The sequence below is a fragment of the Rousettus aegyptiacus genome, unplaced genomic scaffold, assembly GCF_014176215.1.
Source record: "Rousettus aegyptiacus isolate mRouAeg1 unplaced genomic scaffold, mRouAeg1.p scaffold_m13_p_9, whole genome shotgun sequence".
Lineage (NCBI taxonomy): Eukaryota > Metazoa > Chordata > Mammalia > Chiroptera > Pteropodidae > Rousettus > Rousettus aegyptiacus.
Genome location: NW_023416312.1, coordinates 105,594,382 through 105,613,136, shown reverse-complemented (window position 1 = coordinate 105,613,136; position 18,755 = coordinate 105,594,382). Strand labels below are relative to the sequence as shown.

At 38.6% G+C, this 18,755-nt stretch overlaps 1 protein-coding gene across 4 annotated transcripts in view; it reads left to right on the top strand.

The window, feature by feature from the left end:
* Positions 1 to 18,755, top strand: part of PHKA1 (phosphorylase kinase regulatory subunit alpha 1) — a 68,843-nt gene that overhangs the window by 12,066 nt on the left and 38,022 nt on the right. For all 4 annotated transcript variants that reach the window (XM_036227245.1, XM_036227244.1, XM_036227242.1 and 1 more), the window contains exons 6-13: positions 2,060 to 2,140; positions 6,487 to 6,585; positions 7,489 to 7,635; positions 8,544 to 8,597; positions 9,816 to 9,938; positions 11,958 to 12,053; positions 12,657 to 12,764; positions 13,664 to 13,742. In XM_036227245.1, coding sequence (XP_036083138.1) covers positions 2,060 to 2,140; positions 6,487 to 6,585; positions 7,489 to 7,635; positions 8,544 to 8,597; positions 9,816 to 9,938; positions 11,958 to 12,053; positions 12,657 to 12,764; positions 13,664 to 13,742 — 787 coding nt within the window. The remainder of the gene's footprint in view (positions 1 to 2,059; positions 2,141 to 6,486; positions 6,586 to 7,488; positions 7,636 to 8,543; positions 8,598 to 9,815; positions 9,939 to 11,957; positions 12,054 to 12,656; positions 12,765 to 13,663; positions 13,743 to 18,755) is intronic.

The following is an 18,755-nucleotide window of genomic DNA, read 5'->3' as shown; positions in this document are numbered from 1 at the left end:
ATAAAACGTTAACATCTTCTCTCTCAGAGGGTCGCTGTTCTTCATTGCCTTATGTTCATTGTATAGAAAATTGATGAGGCATAAGTAGTCCAGGTTTTTTTCCTTGCTTTGTTGGATTGGATCCTGGAATATAAAAAGCCTTTTAGTGGAAAAATTGGTGAACTCCTAATGAAGTCCATAATTTGGTTACTAGTATCATATTGATGTTAATTTCTTAGCTTTGGCAGTTGTACTATGGTTATGTCATGTGCTGAAACTAGAAGCTGAGTAAAAGGTTTATGAGGACTTATGGTGCCATTTTTGTAACTTCTCTTGAAGACTAAAGTTATTTCTTTTTTTTTTTGTTTTAAAGAATCATTTTATCTATCTATCTATCTATGGTGCCATTTTTGTAACTTCTCTTGAAGTCTAAACTTATTTCTTTTTTTCTTTTAAAAAATCATTTATCTATCTATCTATTTTTTTATTTATTTATAGAAATGATTTAAATTTTCCCCCATCTTTCTTCCCCCTCCCCTCTCTCCTCCACCCTCTGGTAACCACTAGTCCATTGTCCATGTCCATGAGTCTGTTTGTCCTGTTTGTTTGTTGCTTTTAGGTTTATATCCCACATATAAGTGATATGTGGTTTTCAACTTTTTCTCTCTGCCTTATTAAAGTTATTTCAAAATAAAAAGTTTATTAAAAGTAATTTTAAATGTTATCTATATTATCAAGGGGTTGTATAGAGCTGTGCTTAAGAATGTAGGCTTTGGTAAATGTATTAAAGACACTCTGAAAGTAAAGGGATGAAAAAGGATATTTCATTAAAATGGAAACAAACAACAACAAAAAAAGCCGAGGTAGTAATATTACCAGACAAAAATCGAATTTAAAACAAAGGTTATAACAGGAGACAGAGGAAGGTCCAGTGATCCCACGTCTGGGTATTACTCAGTGAAACCCAAACACTACTTCATACGGACATGTGCATCCACATGTTCACTGCAGCATTATTTACAGTAGCCAAGATAAGAATGCAACTGAAGTGGCCATCAATAGATGATTGGATAAAGAGGAGGTGGAGCATATATACAATGGAATATTACTCAGCCATAAAAAAGAATGGGATCTCACATCTGTAACAACATGGATGGATCTAGAGGGTATTGTGCTGAGTTGAATAAGTCAGACAAAGACAAATAGCATATGATCTCACTTAAATGTGGACTCTAAAGAACAAAATAAAACAGAAACAGACTCAGACACAAAGAACATTTTGATGATTACCAGATGGGAAGGGGGGTAGGTGGCTGGGTGAAAATGGTGATGGGATTAAGAAGTACAAATTGGTAGTTATGGAGTGGTCACAAGTATATGAAGTACAGCATAGGGAATATACTCAATAATGTTGTAATAACTATTTATGGTGCCAGGTGGGTACTAGACTTATCATTTAATAAGATATAAATATCTAATCATTATGTTGTATACCTAAGACTAATATATGCCAATTTGTAATTGAAAAATAATTTAAATACGAAGGAAATGTAGGCTTTGGGGTGAGAGTACTTAGACTCTAATTCTAACTCTGTCACTTGTTAGCTATGTGTTCTTGGGTGAGTCACTCAACCTCTCTTTGTACCTCCATTTTGTCATTTATTAAAAACGTAATGAATGATTAAGGAAGATAATAGTGTAAAGCGTATAGATCAGTGCATGGTACATCGTCAGTGCCAATATTGAGTAGAATTGGAATGGGTGTTTAAAATACTGGCCTGTGGTCTAGACACATTTCCTAGACCCCCTGGGTATCTGCTCTGATATAAAATTCTAAGAAGTACCTCTCTAGGTGGACTCATTTACAATTGTTAGTCCTGATCAACTGTCCAGGAGTCCTCCAACTTCTTGGAGGTTCTGCAAGGATGCAAAGCTACTCGGCATCTCCTTAATAAGCGTCGTAGGTGTACATGAGTATGGCAGCTCAGCTACTGTGTGTTCCTTTTATTCAACGGTTGTACATCTAGTAAGCATTTCGTGGTGACGACTTGCTAATGGTATGTTGCTTATTTTATGCCAGGACTTCGGTATATGGGAACGTGGAGACAAGACCAACCAAGGAATCTCAGAATTGAATGCCAGTTCAGTTGGAATGGCAAAGGTAATTTTCCTTGCTTCATTTGTCCCAGGTGTGGGGTGAGGAAGTCTGGTACACGTTTCCCATAGACAGAGGCGTTCAGTGAATGTGGACCATCCCCACATTAATCGTTCTTTTAAACCACAAGGCAAAGTTCACATTCTCTCATAACTATGAACATGTATGTACAAACTTCTTTCATAAACTCTAGATTTATGTATCCAACTGCTTTTGTAGCCTATCTCTACTTTCTACTTACATAGCCCACAGGACCACAGAGAACATATCTTAAACTAAACTCATCACCTCTACCTTTACAAAAACACAAAAAGAGACCTTTGCTCTTTCTATACACCGTTTGACAAAGCTTGATATGAAACCACCTCTCAATCGTCTACGAGCCACACTTGGCTCCATCTTTTCTTTCCCACTACTACTGCCGTCATTCCAGTTCTTTGGAAACAGCAAGAAGGCATAAAACGGGACAGCCAGAACAGGATGAAACATCCATTATAATGCCAAATATGCAGTGCTCGTTTCTCCTAATGAAAGGCAAAGGCGCAGATTGATTTAAAAAAATTAAAGGAAATCCAACCTGATACTGCTTATAAGAGCTCTAATATGGCAAATTGATACAGAAAGATTAAAAATTGAAGAATAGGCAAAGTCTGGCCTGCAAAAAAAAAAAAAACAGCATGGTGACTGTGAATATCAAATGAAGTAGAATTCAAAGCAAAAAGCACTAACATGGAACAGGGAGGACAGAGAAAGTCAAGATAAAATTGTAAAAGGCACAGCCTAAAATAGACAGTCCGCTCTGGAATGTCATTTCACTTAACACAGAGCAAAACATATTAGAAATACAAGTCAACGTTGAAACAGTTATAAGGGGGTAATTTAACAAAAACCATTGCCAGTTTATGACAGAAGAAATAAACCAAAAATAAGATCACAGAAAATTTAAAGTATGTAAATAATGTGCTTGAGTTAGTAAAAAAATATATATATATATATGGAACTTTTACTTACAAAATATCCCCTGGGTAAACTTTTTCTTTTAATGTACTTTTAATTTTCAAAGTGGTATAGATATTCAGTTTATTTTTTAAAAAATCTTACTGTACTTTTCTGTAATATGATTTTTTAAGCTTAATCTCATATTTCACTGAGCAGCATAACCATACATCCTTCCATGTAAGTTCATACCAATAATCTAGTTCATTCTTTTCGGTTGCTGACAGCATTTTAATATTCCTCTGTTGATGGAATTGCCTCTATTTTTTATTCTTCCAAATAATGTTTTAGCGAGAATCCTCATACGTATATCCTGGTGATCTTGCACACAGATTTTTGGAGAATAGATTCCTAAAAGTACAACCATTGAGTTAAGGGATGTACACTTTAAAATTGCCCTTCAAAATAATTGCCACTTGTTTACGTTTTCCCCATCCGTATATGATAGATTTATGCCACTAAGTGCAGTATTCTTCATTTTCTTCAAACTCTCACTAATTCTGGATGTTATCAATGCTCTTGAATAATTTGACTGAAAATATTTTAACCACTGAAACTTTTTATTTTGAAATCATTTTAGACTTAGCGAAAAATTGCAAGAATTGTGCAAAGAATTCCCATATACCCTTCATCTAAGTTCCTTACTCGGTATATTTGCTTTATCTTTCTGTTTACACACGTATGTATATACATGTTATATTTTCTGAACTACTTGAGGGTCAGTTGTAGATGTGTTGCCGCGTTTCTCCTAAATACTTCCATGTGAAATTCCTCAAAGATTCTTTCATAACCATGGTACAATCATCAAAACCAGGAAGTGAACACTGCCATTATCTTACCACGTAATCAATCCATAGACCCCATTCAACATTTTTTTAATTGTCCCAATAATGTCATTTATAGCAAAAAAAAAAAAAACACTGTATCTTGTGATTCAGGATCCAATCTAGGATAATATGTTACATTTAGTTTCCTTTAACCTTCAAACTTTACTTGTCTTTCATGACCTTGGCATTTTTTAAGAGTGCGGTCCCTCAATTTAATTTTGTGTGGTATTTTCTCGTGATTTGATTCAATTTATACATTTTTTTGGCAAGAATACCACAGAGATGGTGCTGCGTCCTCAGTATATTATCAGGAGGTTCACAGTATGGGTTTGTCCCATTATTGATGTGAATACAGCCTCAGTTTTGTTGCAACTTCTGTGCCTGGGCGTTCCCACTGGTCCTTCATCTGCCCTCCAGAGTTTTACTCTTATAATCAGAAAAACAAGAAATTACTAAGAAAATTCTATTTTTAAAGTCTGCTGCTTGAGTTGCTATAACATCCCTCTTTTTTAATGTATTTTTTCTTGCTTTTACTAAATTTATTAGGGTAACATTGGTTAGTAACATTATATAAGTTTCTGTTGTCTATGTCTATGAGTTTTGTTTTCCTTGTGTTTTTTTTGTTTATTCATTTGTTCCTTATTGTTTTAGATCCCACATGAGTGAAATCACATGGTTCTTGTCTTTTTCCTTTTGACTTATTTCACTCAGAATCATACGCTCCAGATCCATCCATGTTGTTGTAAATGGTAATATTTCATCTTTATAATGGCTGAGTAGTATGCTATTGTATACATGTACCACATTTTCTTTATCAAATCATCCATTGGAGGACATTTAGTTTGTGTCCATATCTTGGCTATTGTAAATAATGCTACAATGAACATGGGACATATACCTTTAGGAATATGTGTTTTCAAGTTTTTCAGGTAGATACCCAGCAGAGGGAATGCTTAGGTCACATGGTTGTTCTATTCTTAATTCTTTGAGATACCTCCATACTGTTTTCTATAGTGGCTGCACCAATTTATATTCCCACCAGCACTGTACGAGGGTTCCCTTTTTTCAACAACCTCTCCAACACTTGTTATTACTTGTCCTCTTGATAATAGCCATTCTAACAGGAGGGGCGGTATCTCATTGTGATTTTGATTTGCGTTTCCCTGATAGCTAGTGATGTTGAGCATTTTTATATATATATATTGTTTATATGTCTTCCTTAGAAAAGTGTTCAGGTCCTCTGCCAACTTTTAAATCAAAATTTTTGTTTATTTGTTTGTTTTTGAGTTCCTTATATTTTTTTGGATATTAGCCCCTTATTGGAGATATCATTTATAAATATCTTCTTCCATTTGATTAGGTGCCTTTCGTTTGGTCGAGGCTTTATTTTGTTGTGCTTTTTAGTTCAATATAGTCCCCTTTATTTATTTTTGCTTTTTGCTTCCATTGCCTTTGAGGTCAAATTCATAAAATCCTCTGAGACCAAGATCCATAAGTTTAGTGCCTGTGCTTTCTTTGTATTTTATTGTTGCCAGAAATGGCAGGATTTTATATTTCTAATGGCTGAATAATATTTTAATTACTATAGATTTGTAATATTCTTTGAAATCAGGAAGTGTTATGCTCCAGGTATGTAAAGTGCCATTGAAATTTTGATGGGGATTTCATTCAATCTATAGATAACTTTCGGTAGTATGGAAATTTTAGCAATATTAATTCTGCCAGTTCATGAACATGGAATAGCTTTCCACTTGTTAATGTCTTTAGTATCTTTCATAAAACTGTTGTATTTTTCATTGTATAGACCTTTCATTTCCTTGGTTAAATTTATTTGTTAAGTACCTTATTGCTTTTGATGACGCCATAAATGAGATAGTTGTATTTTTGGGGGGGTTTGTTGTTAGCGTACAGAAACACCAGATTTTTTGTATGCTGATTTTATATCCTGCAACCCAATGGAATTCATTTAGTTCCAATAGTTTTTTGGTTGAGTCCTTAGGGTTTTCTTTATGCAAGATCAAGTCATCTGCAAATAATGACAGTTTTACTTCTTCCTTTGTGATTTGGGTGCCTTTTATTTCTTTGTCTTACCTAATTGCTATGGCTGGTACTTTTAGCAATATATCGAATAATAGTGGTGAGAGTGGGCACATTTGTCCTATTTCTGTTCTTAAAGGAAAAGCTTTCAGATTTTCACTGTGAGAAGAAGCTTTTAACTTTTGATGTTAGCTGTGGGTTTGTTGTACATGGCCTTTATTATGTTGAGGTATATTCCCTCTATATTGAATTTGTTGAGGTTTTTATCATAAAAGGTTGACTATAGCATCAGTCTTAACTGTCTCTGGAACAGCATGGGAGGCAAAGAACAATTCACAGGCCCCTGGGGATAAAGAATGTTATTGTATTTCCTGTTCTGCCAAACATGTTCAATAGAACATTATGTGCATTCCTATGATATTGAGGTATAGGGAGAAGAAACAGATATCTTTCTAATGCCGAAGTTGGCCTTTCCTTCTTTTTTCTTCCCAGGCAGCCCTGGAAGCACTAGATGAACTGGATCTGTTTGGTGTGAAAGGTGGGCCCCAATCAGTTATCCATGTCCTGGCTGATGAAGTGCAGCACTGCCAGGTAAGAAAATGATGGAGCACGTTATAGAAAATTTCATTCTTACCCAGAATCAGACTTAGCATGGACTTTGGAATAAGGAGACCTGATGGAGAGTACATAATCGCATTTATTACCAACTGCCCCAAATGTCTTAGCAAGCATCCTATACTGAAATAAGCCTCATATAGCATGAGCTGTAACATAGATCATAGCCCTGTTCTCTCACCAAGGTTAGAAAGGGGTCCCATCAATATGAAATTCTCCACTGTTGTCATATCAAGGGTCTGCTTTTCTAAATATGGCAAGAGAACAGGGGTGGTTGATTTTGAGTGCTGTTGATAGGGCCTCTGAGACATTCTCTTGTCCCAGGTTGCTCTAGGGTTAGATGTTTAGAGATTAGACTGTTTAAGTGGTAAGCGCATATCTTCAGTTTCGCTTAGGATTGCTCTCTATCAAAAGATTAAGGTTCTTCTCATTGGCAAGATGACTTCTCTTCTTCAAACCCTGATCAGACATCTAAAGTGTTATAGTGAATATAAACTCACCTTCTAATATTAGAAACAAAATTTTGCATGGAAAAGATAAATGTCAGGGGTATAGGAACTGCGCCTTCCATTCCCTCCTGAGCAGCTGAGTTTTCTTTTTAATACTTAAACAGTTGCAAATGGAGCAACAGGGTGGTGGGCAGGATAATGATGCTAGAGAATTCTTTATCCATTAGCAACTGCCTAAGCATCAGAATTGGAAAGCATTGAGAATAAGTTTGAGATAATGAAATAGCTAGTATCCTAAGCTCTCACTATTGAGTAATGTTTAGTTTTTTTTTGAATGATCCTCAGCTAAATAAATCTTTTGAAACTGATTGTTAGTATTATAACCCCAAATTATTCACTAATGTGCTATATTTGACTTCCTTTCTCTTAGTCTATCCTTAATTCAATACTCCCCCGGGCTTCAACATCCAAAGAGGTTGACGCCAGTCTACTTTCAGTTATTTCCTTCCCAGCCTTTGCAGTAGAGGATAACCAGTTGGTGGAGGTCACAAAACAGGAAATCATCACCAAGCTTCAGGTATGCCTTTATGAGCCTTTCTTTTCTTTAAGGCTCAGACTTTAAGGGGAAATTAGTACCTTTTGGGGTCTTGAGTATTTTCTGTGTCAGTGATTTAACTGAGTGATCAGGGTTAATATCACCAGTAACAAGCCATATTGACACCATGTGCCCCTGATACAGTGCATAACCTCAGTCTAATCATGGGAAAACATCAGACAAAACCAGATTGAGGGACATTCTACAAAATAAGCAACAGGCAGGCTTCTAAAGTATCAAGGTGACACTTAAACAAGGAAAGGCTGAGGAACTGTTGCAGATTAAAAGAGACTAAGGAGACATGACAGCTAAATGCAGTGGGATCCCCAATCAGATACTGGAACAGAAAAACGCCATTACTGGAAAACCTGGTGTTGTACCGAGGTGAATTTTTTAGTTTTGATAAATGTTCTGTAAACGTTATGAAAGGTGGTTAATATAAGGGGAGTAGTTGAAGGGTATATTGGAGACTCTGTTTTTGTAACTCTTCTGTAAGTCTCGAATTTTCTCAAAAATTTAAAAATACATTTTCTTTTCTTCTTTTTTTAAAGCCTGTGGTCTCTTATGAGTTGCGTGAGCAACAACACGTAGATTAGTGATTGGGCCGTCACAGACTTACCCTGTGGTGGAAAGCCACAGAAAGGATAATAGTAGGAACTCTGCTTTAGGGAAGGACCTGTTACTTAGCCCTCGCTTGACATCACAGTGTTGAAATTGGTTTCTGCTGCTGGGTTGTTAACGCGGTTTTTAAATTATTTTTTTTTAACTGTCGTGTCTAGTGTTGTTGATGGGTTGGCTCATGTAGCTGTTGTGAAGGATATATTTCTGATTATTTTTATGGCCGGACCAATGTGCATGCATCTCACCTTTTTTTTCCTCTGCATTTGCAGGGTCGTTATGGTTGCTGTCGCTTTCTACGAGATGGGTATAAAACTCCCAAAGAGGTAGGTTTCTCCTCCCCAAAGTGAGCCCAAGGTAGAATGGTCACTACTATCTGCAGCCTCATTCAGAGAAAATTCTTACCTTGCTGATGGTACTTAAAATAATCAGTAGTTATTGCTACGTTTGTTGGGCTTAAATCAGTGGATGAAAGTTCAGGCAGAAACAAAACATTTGTATAGTCTCAAAGTATCTCCCCTCAGAAAAATATTTAATAATTATAAATGGAAAAAAATTTTTTCACCAGTAGGTCTTTCTGGCCCCCTTCCACATTTTTCAGTTGATTAGTTCTAAACATTTCTTCCTCCTGAAAAGTCAACTTCCTCTTGTTCCACTTGTCAAAAATTCTCCTTGGAAATATCAATGGAAAAAATTAAATATTATTTAAAAGAATCGTTAGTCGATAAGAAGCACTTTGAATAACAATGTAAACATCATTTAAGGATGAGATTTGCTGGTTTGGAGACATTGTAATTGTCTTTAATTATTGAGCTTAAGCTCTCTGGTCTTCTTCCTCTTTTCAACTTTATTCCTTTTTTTTTTTTTTTTTGCCAACTTTAGCCTTGTTGACTTCTGTCCCAACCAATCTGCTAAAATCTGCTCTGAAACACCATAATTCCTAAGCGACTGATCCAGTAGCCTCTTTTTCAGTCCTTGTTCTCCTTGACTTTTCTAGTATAGGCACTGTTACCTATCCCTACGTTTTCTTGAAATTCTCTTTCTATTTTAATTTCCTTAACAGTGCATCATCCTAATTCTTCTTTCCTTCTTGTATTTCACTCAATGAACTGAGGGTTTTCCAAGACTCTGTTCTTGGGCCTTTCATTCATTATATACAGGTACTATGTCTATAACCCAACTCGTGTTTCATGTATCATCTCTACGAGAATGATTCCCAAACCCTCACCTCTTGCTGTCCTGAACACTTCTATTTGTATGTTTTGCTAATACCTAAAACTTAAGAAGTATAAAACCAAGCTCAAGTTTATTACAGAAAATCTCACTTCTTCATACACTTGCCTGTAGTGTCATCATTGTCCTAGTTCTACTAGTTACAAGTCACATCACAAAGTCCTTGTTAACGGATAGGAGTATGTGCGTGCTCTGCCTTCTCTGAAACTAAGTATCAGTAGTGAAAGGCTGTATTGTAATATCTGTGAACTGAAGCTATATGTCTGACCTTGGAGTGATACGGCAGACTTTGTTTATTATGGTTTTATCAGGATCCCAATCGTCTATACTATGAACCAGCTGAGCTGAAGTTATTTGAAAACATAGAGTGTGAATGGCCGTTGTTCTGGACGTACTTTATCCTTGATGGAATCTTCAGTGGCAATGCAGAGCAGGTAATGTGCTGGGGAAAGAGCTTTTCAGCAGAATGTTGTCATGTCTTCCTCTTTCAGTTAATAGCTGTGCTAACCCTGTGTTCAAATGGAAGTCTCCCTTAATAGGGAGGAGACAGAGTTGTCTTCTAGAAACTGATAGTTGAGGGCACGCAGTTAGCATTTGAAGACCCAGATGTTGTCATCGCTACGACTTGGCTCTTAACAAATATGGAAAGCAAAGTAGCAAGCCTTGTCTACTCACCACAGGCACTAGAGGTACTTGAATTTACTTCCTGATGTAGTATGTCTTATTAAAAATAAATCTTAGATAAGATGTTCTCACTTTAGCCAAAAAACCCTACCAAAACAAATAAAAAACCAAAAATCCCCACCAAAACAAATAAAAAGAATGAACAATCCACTCATACCCTGTCCTCACCCCTGAGATGGTCACCATTGCTTTTTTAGCTACATGAATAAAGTAGTTTACAAACCATCATTGGAAAATAGTGAGATTGGGAACTTAGTTGAGTTAGTTCGGTGTTAGCCATTCTACAAATTGGCTATGGTCTAAAGTTGGACATAAGTCCAGTGCATTTGGGAGCCACTTATCCTTGGCTATATGAAATACGCTTTTGTGTAATTCGACTGCTTTGGCCAACATTAATTTTCTGCCAATATGAGTCTTAAATAATAGGGTTACATGAAAGTTTCAGGTTCCACAAGGTGATATTTTACTGTAAATTTAGTAAATTATAGAGTATCGTATTTTTGACCTCCTATTTTGTTTCTTCAATTTTTCCCAGCTCTTCTCAAACTTTACCAAATTGTTTATTAAAAACTTTGCTTGCTCAAAAAATATTTATTTATCAAATATGCCTACTAAGTATAACACACATTCAAGTGTTATTTTTTTCTTTTTAACTTGGGTTGGTGGTGGTGGAAAGATTGGAAGACTTAGATCCTTTTTCTGGCTTTACTGCTGAGCATTGAGTAGCCCAAGTATTGTCATTGACTGCTTTGGTTTCTCTGTGCATGTGATGAGAATTACTTTTCACTATTCATAGAAGAAGATGTCCTTAAAGTTCTTTGCATTTCACACACAAAGACATGTTGCAAGTGCAAGGTACAGTCAGTTCAGCTTTAATGGGACATATATGCTCTGAAAAAAATCACCATGCTCTGCATATTTGACAGGTAAAAGGTATAGGGCTTGTGGTAAAACAGGATTCGGGTACAACACCTAAAAAATTGGTCAGAAATCCATACAAAATGATAGGACCCTAATCAAAACAGTATCACAGCTTTATACATGTTAAATAGTTAGGGAATACACACAAATACCACAACATCTATGGTACCTGTACCTTGAAAAAGACCTGAAATGTGCTTGTGGATGTGTACACCCATGCTTCCCAGCAGCTCACCCAGGCCCCCACGTCCGCCACTGTGTACGCCAGAGAAAGAGAACAAAAGACAGCTAGCAAAAGAGTGAGAGAAAGGATAAAAAGAACATGGAACAGAGAGGAATAATAAAAATGGACCTAGAAGAAACCTTTTTATGTATTACTAATCTGCAGCAAATTGTTAAGCAAAAAATGTAAATGTGACCATAATAGAAACTTAATTTGCCAGGTAAAATACAGTTTTAAAAGACAGTATGTGTAAAGCGAAGAAACTATCGTGAGGACATTACATAGTGGGTGGAAATAGGCTTGTTGGAGGCAAGGTGTCTCAGACTCAAATCTAGGTGCAACCTTGCACTTTCCGTGTGATCCTCCACAAGTTCATAACCTCTTCGAGCTTTAATTTCCCTATAAAATGTCTGTAATTATACGTACTTCCTAGGATGGTTATTAGCATTCAATGGGGAAGGCTCGTGGAACTCCTAGCACAGTGTCTGGCCTGCAGTAAATAGTTAATAAATGCTACTGCTCGTCCCGCTCGTTTTTCTTCGGTGAACGGGTCCTTTTGCAATGGGGCCCGGGTCCCCCAAGGGAATGCTCAGGAGGTGTTTTTCTCCCTTTCTTCCACCAACAGGTTCAAGAATATAGAGAGGCTCTTGAAGAGGTGCTCATCAAGGGCAAAAATGGAGTCGTGCTTCTGCCAGAGCTCTACAGCGTCCCTCCTGACAAGGTCGGTGGGCCGGTGTCAGGACATGGAGCTCGGCACGATGGCCTTGTTTCAAAGAATGGTTATCATCTTTGGGTTTTAATGTTCTAAAAGTTTGTCTTTAGGGCAATGGAAATCTAATTCTGTTCCTTGAAAACACATTTTTAAAGAGGTCTCGGTTGTGGCACGGCAGACCAGGGTGAGACCGGACCTTAACGGAGCCATGCCCGGTGTTTACTTACCCTCCGACTCGCCAGCGTGTGCACATTCCCCGTGTGTGGCCTTGCTGTGTGTCGGCCGTACCTTACTTTTAATCAGAGACCGATTGTTTTTAAAGGCCAAACCTTGAGGTTGCAAATGATACGGAGATAAGTAAGTAAGCAGAAGCACAGGGATGTTCTGTGCAGCCAAGATCAGCCTGGGGACAACATCCCTAGCTGACCTGGACCCACACACGGTTAGCGGAGCATCACCGTGGCCTGCAGTCACACTGGCTTGGCTTTTCAGTGTATTACTACATGTGTGACATTTTGTAGGGTGTGAGCCACAATCCAGACTCCGCGTTTTTGTTGTCTAGCACCTTAAACCTTCCATCATCCTTCCTGTGGCCTCTGTCTTTCATTGTAGGTGGACGAAGAATATCAGAATCCTCACACTGTGGACCGAGTCCCCATGGGCAAGTTGCCTCATATGTGGGGTCAGTCTCTGTACATCCTGGGAAGCTTGATGGCAGAGGTAAGGCGAAACTTCAAGGCTCTTCCACTGCTCTCCTGCTTCGCTCACCATAGTAATCAGATGTGTGAGTGGCTCTTTAAATTTTTTGCCGTTCGTATCCTTCATTAATTACAGATTTTCCTCCAGGTACTTACATTAGGAGCACGGCCAGTCCCTGACAGAAATCTATTCCCCTGCCAAGCATGTCCTTCATGCCGCCCACGGCCGCCTACCTTGGCACTGTAGTTGGAGCTGCTCCGCGGTCAGGCCCGAGACCTTTCCCTTTCAAAGCACCCCTAGTGCCTTGCTCATGAATACAGTCACGCTTACGCACTAATGACTGCTAATGGATGTAAGCGCTAACTTTTCTAAACAACATAATTTTTCATTTTTTAATCGAATAAACTGCTAAGATCATTTTAGGCACCGTGACAAGTGGGGACATTATAGTTTTTTATTTATTTATTTTTGGTAAGGGACTCTTTAAATGTTTCATATATTAAATTCCGTTGATATAGCTCTTAATTAGGCACTTGGGAATTTCATTCTGTCCAGCTAATTTGTGACTTTTTGAACACATAAGAAGGCCTCTCTTTCTCAAAGTTGTCCAGATTTACTGATAAACCTACTTCCCCGTTGCAGGTTGTCATGGTAAGCTATCACCCTGGCTCCAGGACGATCCGGGAGATGTAGACTTAACTCCCCTTTCTGAGCCAGACTTTTTGACCTGTTCATAAATGACTGTTTTGTGCAGCTGTTTTTGTTTTCTTTTGCTAGTTCTATTGAGATTTAATTTACATCACTCTGAGTGTCAGATGTACATGGTACAGGGTTATGGCACTGGTATAGTATTTCTCCTCAAACATTAGGTTTTTTTTAAAAAAAATACAATAACCTGTCTTTTTATTGTCTTTCTTTAGGGCTTTTTAGCTCCTGGAGAAGTCGATCCCCTGAATCGTAGGTTTTCTACAGTACCGAAGCCAGATGTTGTGGTTCAAGGTATGTATTTTTATTCTCATCAGCAGACACTTGATTATTAAAGATCTGGTTTGCCCAGTAAATGTTGACTTTGTTCTTAATCATGTATTTCGTTAGGCTTCAAAAAGTATAGAATAAACTCAGTTCTGTTTGGTGTCAAAATTACTACTAATCTTAATCATGAATAGATGCTTAGTAAGCATTGCTATTTGACACTCTTAACCACTCCTTACTTCTGGAAATACTTTTCATCGTCACGATATCGGAGCATTCTGAGCATTCCTTCTGTGCTTTTTTGCTAGTAGTCCTTTCTTCCCATATGCTCCTAGGATTGTGTAGTCTCAGACTCTCATCTTTCCGTATTTGTACCCTGTATCAGTTTTCCAGGATTGCCTCCTTTATGATAAATTTGCTTCCATGGTTCCAAATATTGCTTCTTCGGAGAGTACTCCTAACCTTTATTTTTTGTTCATAACAATCAGCTTCAATTTTGAGGTCTCTACTCTGCAAAACACTAGGCTGAGCTCCATAAAGGTATTAAGAATTCTGGTCCCAATACTTATAACACATCTTTACCACTTCCCCTTCAAATGCACACCTGATCTCTTTGTCTCCATCCCATCATTTTATCCCTCCCAAAAAAGGCAGATCTTTCCACCTTCCTTTCCCCTCTGAGTAACATCACTAGGGTAGAAAGCTCAAAGTGATTTTTGACTCTCCAGTAACACTATCCTATATGGTACTAAGTCCTGCAGTGAAGCTCCCATGAAATGTCTCCAGTCACTTGACTTCAGGCTTGGTTATATATGGAAAATAATCCTGTGCGTTTTCTAAACCTTCTACTTGGCATCCTGTTCATCATATAGGTAGTCTTTGTTCATCACTGTGTAGAGCAAACATTATATAAAAGACAATTATTCTTCCTCTGCCATGAGGAAGCTTATTCTCTTTTGAGGCTAATGCCATCTGACCCTATTGATCTCCTGGCTGTCGAATTCATTTGTTGAAGACTTTGGCGCTTGGCTCACAGCCTTCCTCTCCTTCCCAACTGGTGCCATAGTGCTAGATTTCAGCATTGGAGTAAGGGCCTTCGAATATCTTAGCCTCAAATTTCTGGATATCCATAACCTTGGTTACCTTTCTCTTCAGCTGTACTTTAGCCACTCACTTTGAGGAACAAGGACCAAACTTTAGAAGCACCTCAGATATCTTCCATTTCAAAAAATCGCAGTCTCACACCTACATACTATTTCAGTTTTCTTATCCCCTACAGTTACGCTCATCTGTATTTTCTCGTAGTCTGCCATTCCCTACGTTGTGGTTTATTATCTAAATATCTTAATCACCAGTACACCACACTACTACTGCACCCAGAAGAAAAATAATAGCCCCAGATCAATCTTAAAGTCTGCTTTTTCTGATCCTATACCCTGTCCACTAAAATCGATTAGAAACAAATCACACAAGCGAGCCGAGTGGTAGTGCTGTAAACCCATCCTGGCCTCCTTTTCTCTACTCCCAGAAAAGGTGTTTCTTTTTCTCTTAAAGGCCAACTCTTCCTTCTGCTAGTTGATCCTGCCCTCTTCCCTAGCCTCCTGAAGATTGCTCCTTACCGCAGTCTTCAAGCTCTTTCTCTTTGTTGGTCTTGTGTTTTTAGTGCATTCATACGTCGTTGTCCTGCCCTTTGTTTCTCATCCAGCCTTCCCTTTTATATTCCATTCATTCTGCAGCGCTTTACAGTCTAACTTCTTATTCCCCTGAAAATGCTTTTGCTTAAGTTATTACCCAACTCAGTGGATCACTTTCAATCCATATCTTAGTGGATCTTTCTGTTTTATTTTTCATCTTTCTGGAAATTCTTAAGTCTTCTGTGATGCCATAGTTTCTTAGATCTCCTTCAACCTAAATTTTGTACTTTTCTTTCTCATTCCGAGTTTCTCCTCCTCTTTGCCCCTTAACTGTTGGTCTTCCTGGGAGTTCTGCACATAGCTCCCTGGTCTTCTTACTCGGAATATTTGTTCTTGACTGTCCGCGTCCTCCTATTTCAAGTATTTTCCCTCTTCCTACCTCCTCATTTCTTCCCTCTCAGAAGATGACCTCACCTCCTGTCACACAGGAAACATAAGCCATGAGACAGAAACTCCTTCACACGCGACCCCAGGCTCTTCTTCATCTGCCCGTTTCTTACGTGCTGAAATCTCTGAAGGTTGTATTCTAGGTCCTCTTCTCTTCTCTGTGTATTCTCCTTGACCCAGATCATCTCTTTCTATGCTATTGACTCCTTAATCTAGATCAGTGTCCCTGAAGACAGCCCTACTTGGATGTCTTACATGCATTTTAAGCTCAACATGTCCAAAAATGTAATCAGCTATGCCTTCTTCTTATTACATCACCCCTGCCTGGTCTTCTCTCTATGTGCCTACGTCATTAAGTGGTACACTGTTCTCCCACTTACACAAATAAATGCCTGGGGAATCATTCTCTATCTCAGCCTCTCACCTCCTACATGAAGCCAGTTAACAAGTCCTCGTTTCTTTACCTCCTAAATAACTAAGAAAACATTAGTTCTCTCCAGTGCCAATGTCATGATCCTAATCGAGGGAATCAGTCTGTTTCCCTTGCATTACTGCAGTAAATTTTTAAGATACATATATGTATAACTTATTAGCCTGGTTACAACTCTGCTGGGGTTTCCTGTCACCAGCCACCTTAACGTGATTCCTTCTGCTCTGATCCCTGACCCTGTCCCCAGTTGTCCTTTTTTGTCACTCTTTCTTGCCTCTTTGCACTCCGTGCTTCTGCTGTAAAGAATGTTTTGTGATTCCTTGATCTGCCTTGTTCTCTGTTGCCCTCGAAGCTTTACCTATGCTGTTTCCTCCATCTGGAACAATTTCTCCCTTCCTTTCCCCTTCACCTTTACCAGGTGAACGCCTATTCACCCTCTGGCAGGACGTAATGTTGGCATTATTTTCTCTAGAGATCATGTCTGTCTCTGTGTCCCTAGAATTTGTAAGTGCTTGGTGCATAGATAGTACCAAATAAGCATTTTCTAAATGTATTATAAAACATAAAATAAACAAAAAGCCGAAGTGTCGGGCTGGAAAGCCTTTCCGGGGCCCAGAGCATTGTTCACGTTCCTTTCCTGTCCCTTCTGCTCCTGCTGCTGACTGACTGCACTGCCACCTATGCCTTTCCAGATTCTGTTTTTGACAGTCGGCATTTCATGCGACAGCAATATCAAAGTGTACCTAGTTCCCCGGTGCCCCTCCCCCAACGCTATCACATTCTTTTTCATTTCTGTGCTTTATGATCATTCTGCACCTTCTACCTAAAATGGCTTTTCCATTCCTAGTCCCTTTTTTTCTCCTGGATTACTTATTCTTTCAAACTCCGTTTAATCATCAACTCTTTTTTAAAATCTTTATTTTTCAAGTACTGTCAACATGCAGTACTATATAAGTTTCAGGTGTACAGCATAGTGATTGGATATTTACATAACTTATGTATTGATCCCCCTGATAAGTCTAGTCCCCACCTGGCATTACACATGGCTATTACGATATTATTGACTATATTCCCTGTGCTGTACTTCACATCCCCTGTGACTATTTTGTAACTACCAGTTGGTACCTTTTCATCCCTTCCCCTTTTTCACCCAGCCCCCATCCCCCTCCCATTTGGCAACAATCAAAATGCTTTCTGTATCTACGGATCTGTTTGTTGTTAAACATCAACTCTTGCAGGAGCCTTTTCTGAAACCACTCCCTACCCACTCCAGACTAGATAGGGGTCGCTGTTTGGTGATCTCATGTTTTGTGCATACCTCTGATTACCTAGCGGGTTATTTTAGAATCCGTTTATGTGTGTGTCATGTTCATTATACTGTGAGCTCCTACAGAAGAGAGTAGCTTATTCATCTCTGTAACCCTGGTGCCCAGCACAGAACCTGATCTGTTTAGGTCCTTTAAATGTTTATTAGTGAGTGAACAGATGAGGATGACCACAGGTGTTTCCCTGGACTTTCCTCAGCTTGTAACCATCCTTCCTCTGTACGTTTTCCCTGGAGAATCTTTGTCTTTTTTGTGTTTTTGGTTAGAAGTAATGACGATGGAGTTATATCCAGGGCCCTCTGTAGTCACCGTATCCTGCCTTAGACCACAGCAATGCAACACCATGATGTTCCCAACACAGAAAAATACAGAAAAGATAATGGCACAGGAAAGCAAAGTATCACTTTGTTAACTAGGCTTTCGCCCTAAAAACTCAACATAAAAACACTGGTAAGCTGTAGTGAACCAAGTGGCGCCTTCATTTTCCAGCAGCTCTAGAGGATCAAGAATAGGGTGCATATTTGTCCCTGCTGCTTAGTGTCAAGCCAGCTGATGCCCCTTTCAGATTCTTGGCTTTTAGCCAGGGACCTGTCTCATAGGAGAGTAAGCAGAGGAGTCAGCGCACTGGCCTGGCCACTGCCTTGTGACTATAACTGCTACTTCAAGGACATGAAGGTAAGAGGAGCAAAAGGGAGCTGTCTAGGTTCTGAGTTGAGAACAGTACTATCGCATGTCCCTCCAGCCCCCAAACAACCACACGCAATTTCAGCTATGGTGCCTAATTCCTTATTTCCCATTTACTTTGCTTTCTACCATTCTCTAGCTATGGAGCAAGTCTTATCATTAGGGTGTTCTTTATTACCCTGTAATTGTGGCCCTGGTCTTAAGGGTATGACTGTTCAAGAGCCTTAGGGAATCAACTTTCATGGTGGATTTCTTTCCTGTTTCAGTGTGGAATCCCAGACACAAAGAGTGTGGCATTCCCTAGGAATGCATAGATACGTAGCCGAAAACCAGAATCTTGTGCTCCAGTCATGAGATCTTTCTTCCTTTTCCGTTTAGATAATATTGTTACATATCTACCATGATACTTGCTTATCAAGTTTCCTCAATAATGGTTCATTTTCTCCCCCTTCCTTTCTCTTCCCTTCAAAAGAAATTATGTGACTGGAGAAATTTTAGGTTCTTACTGAAATAAAATTTT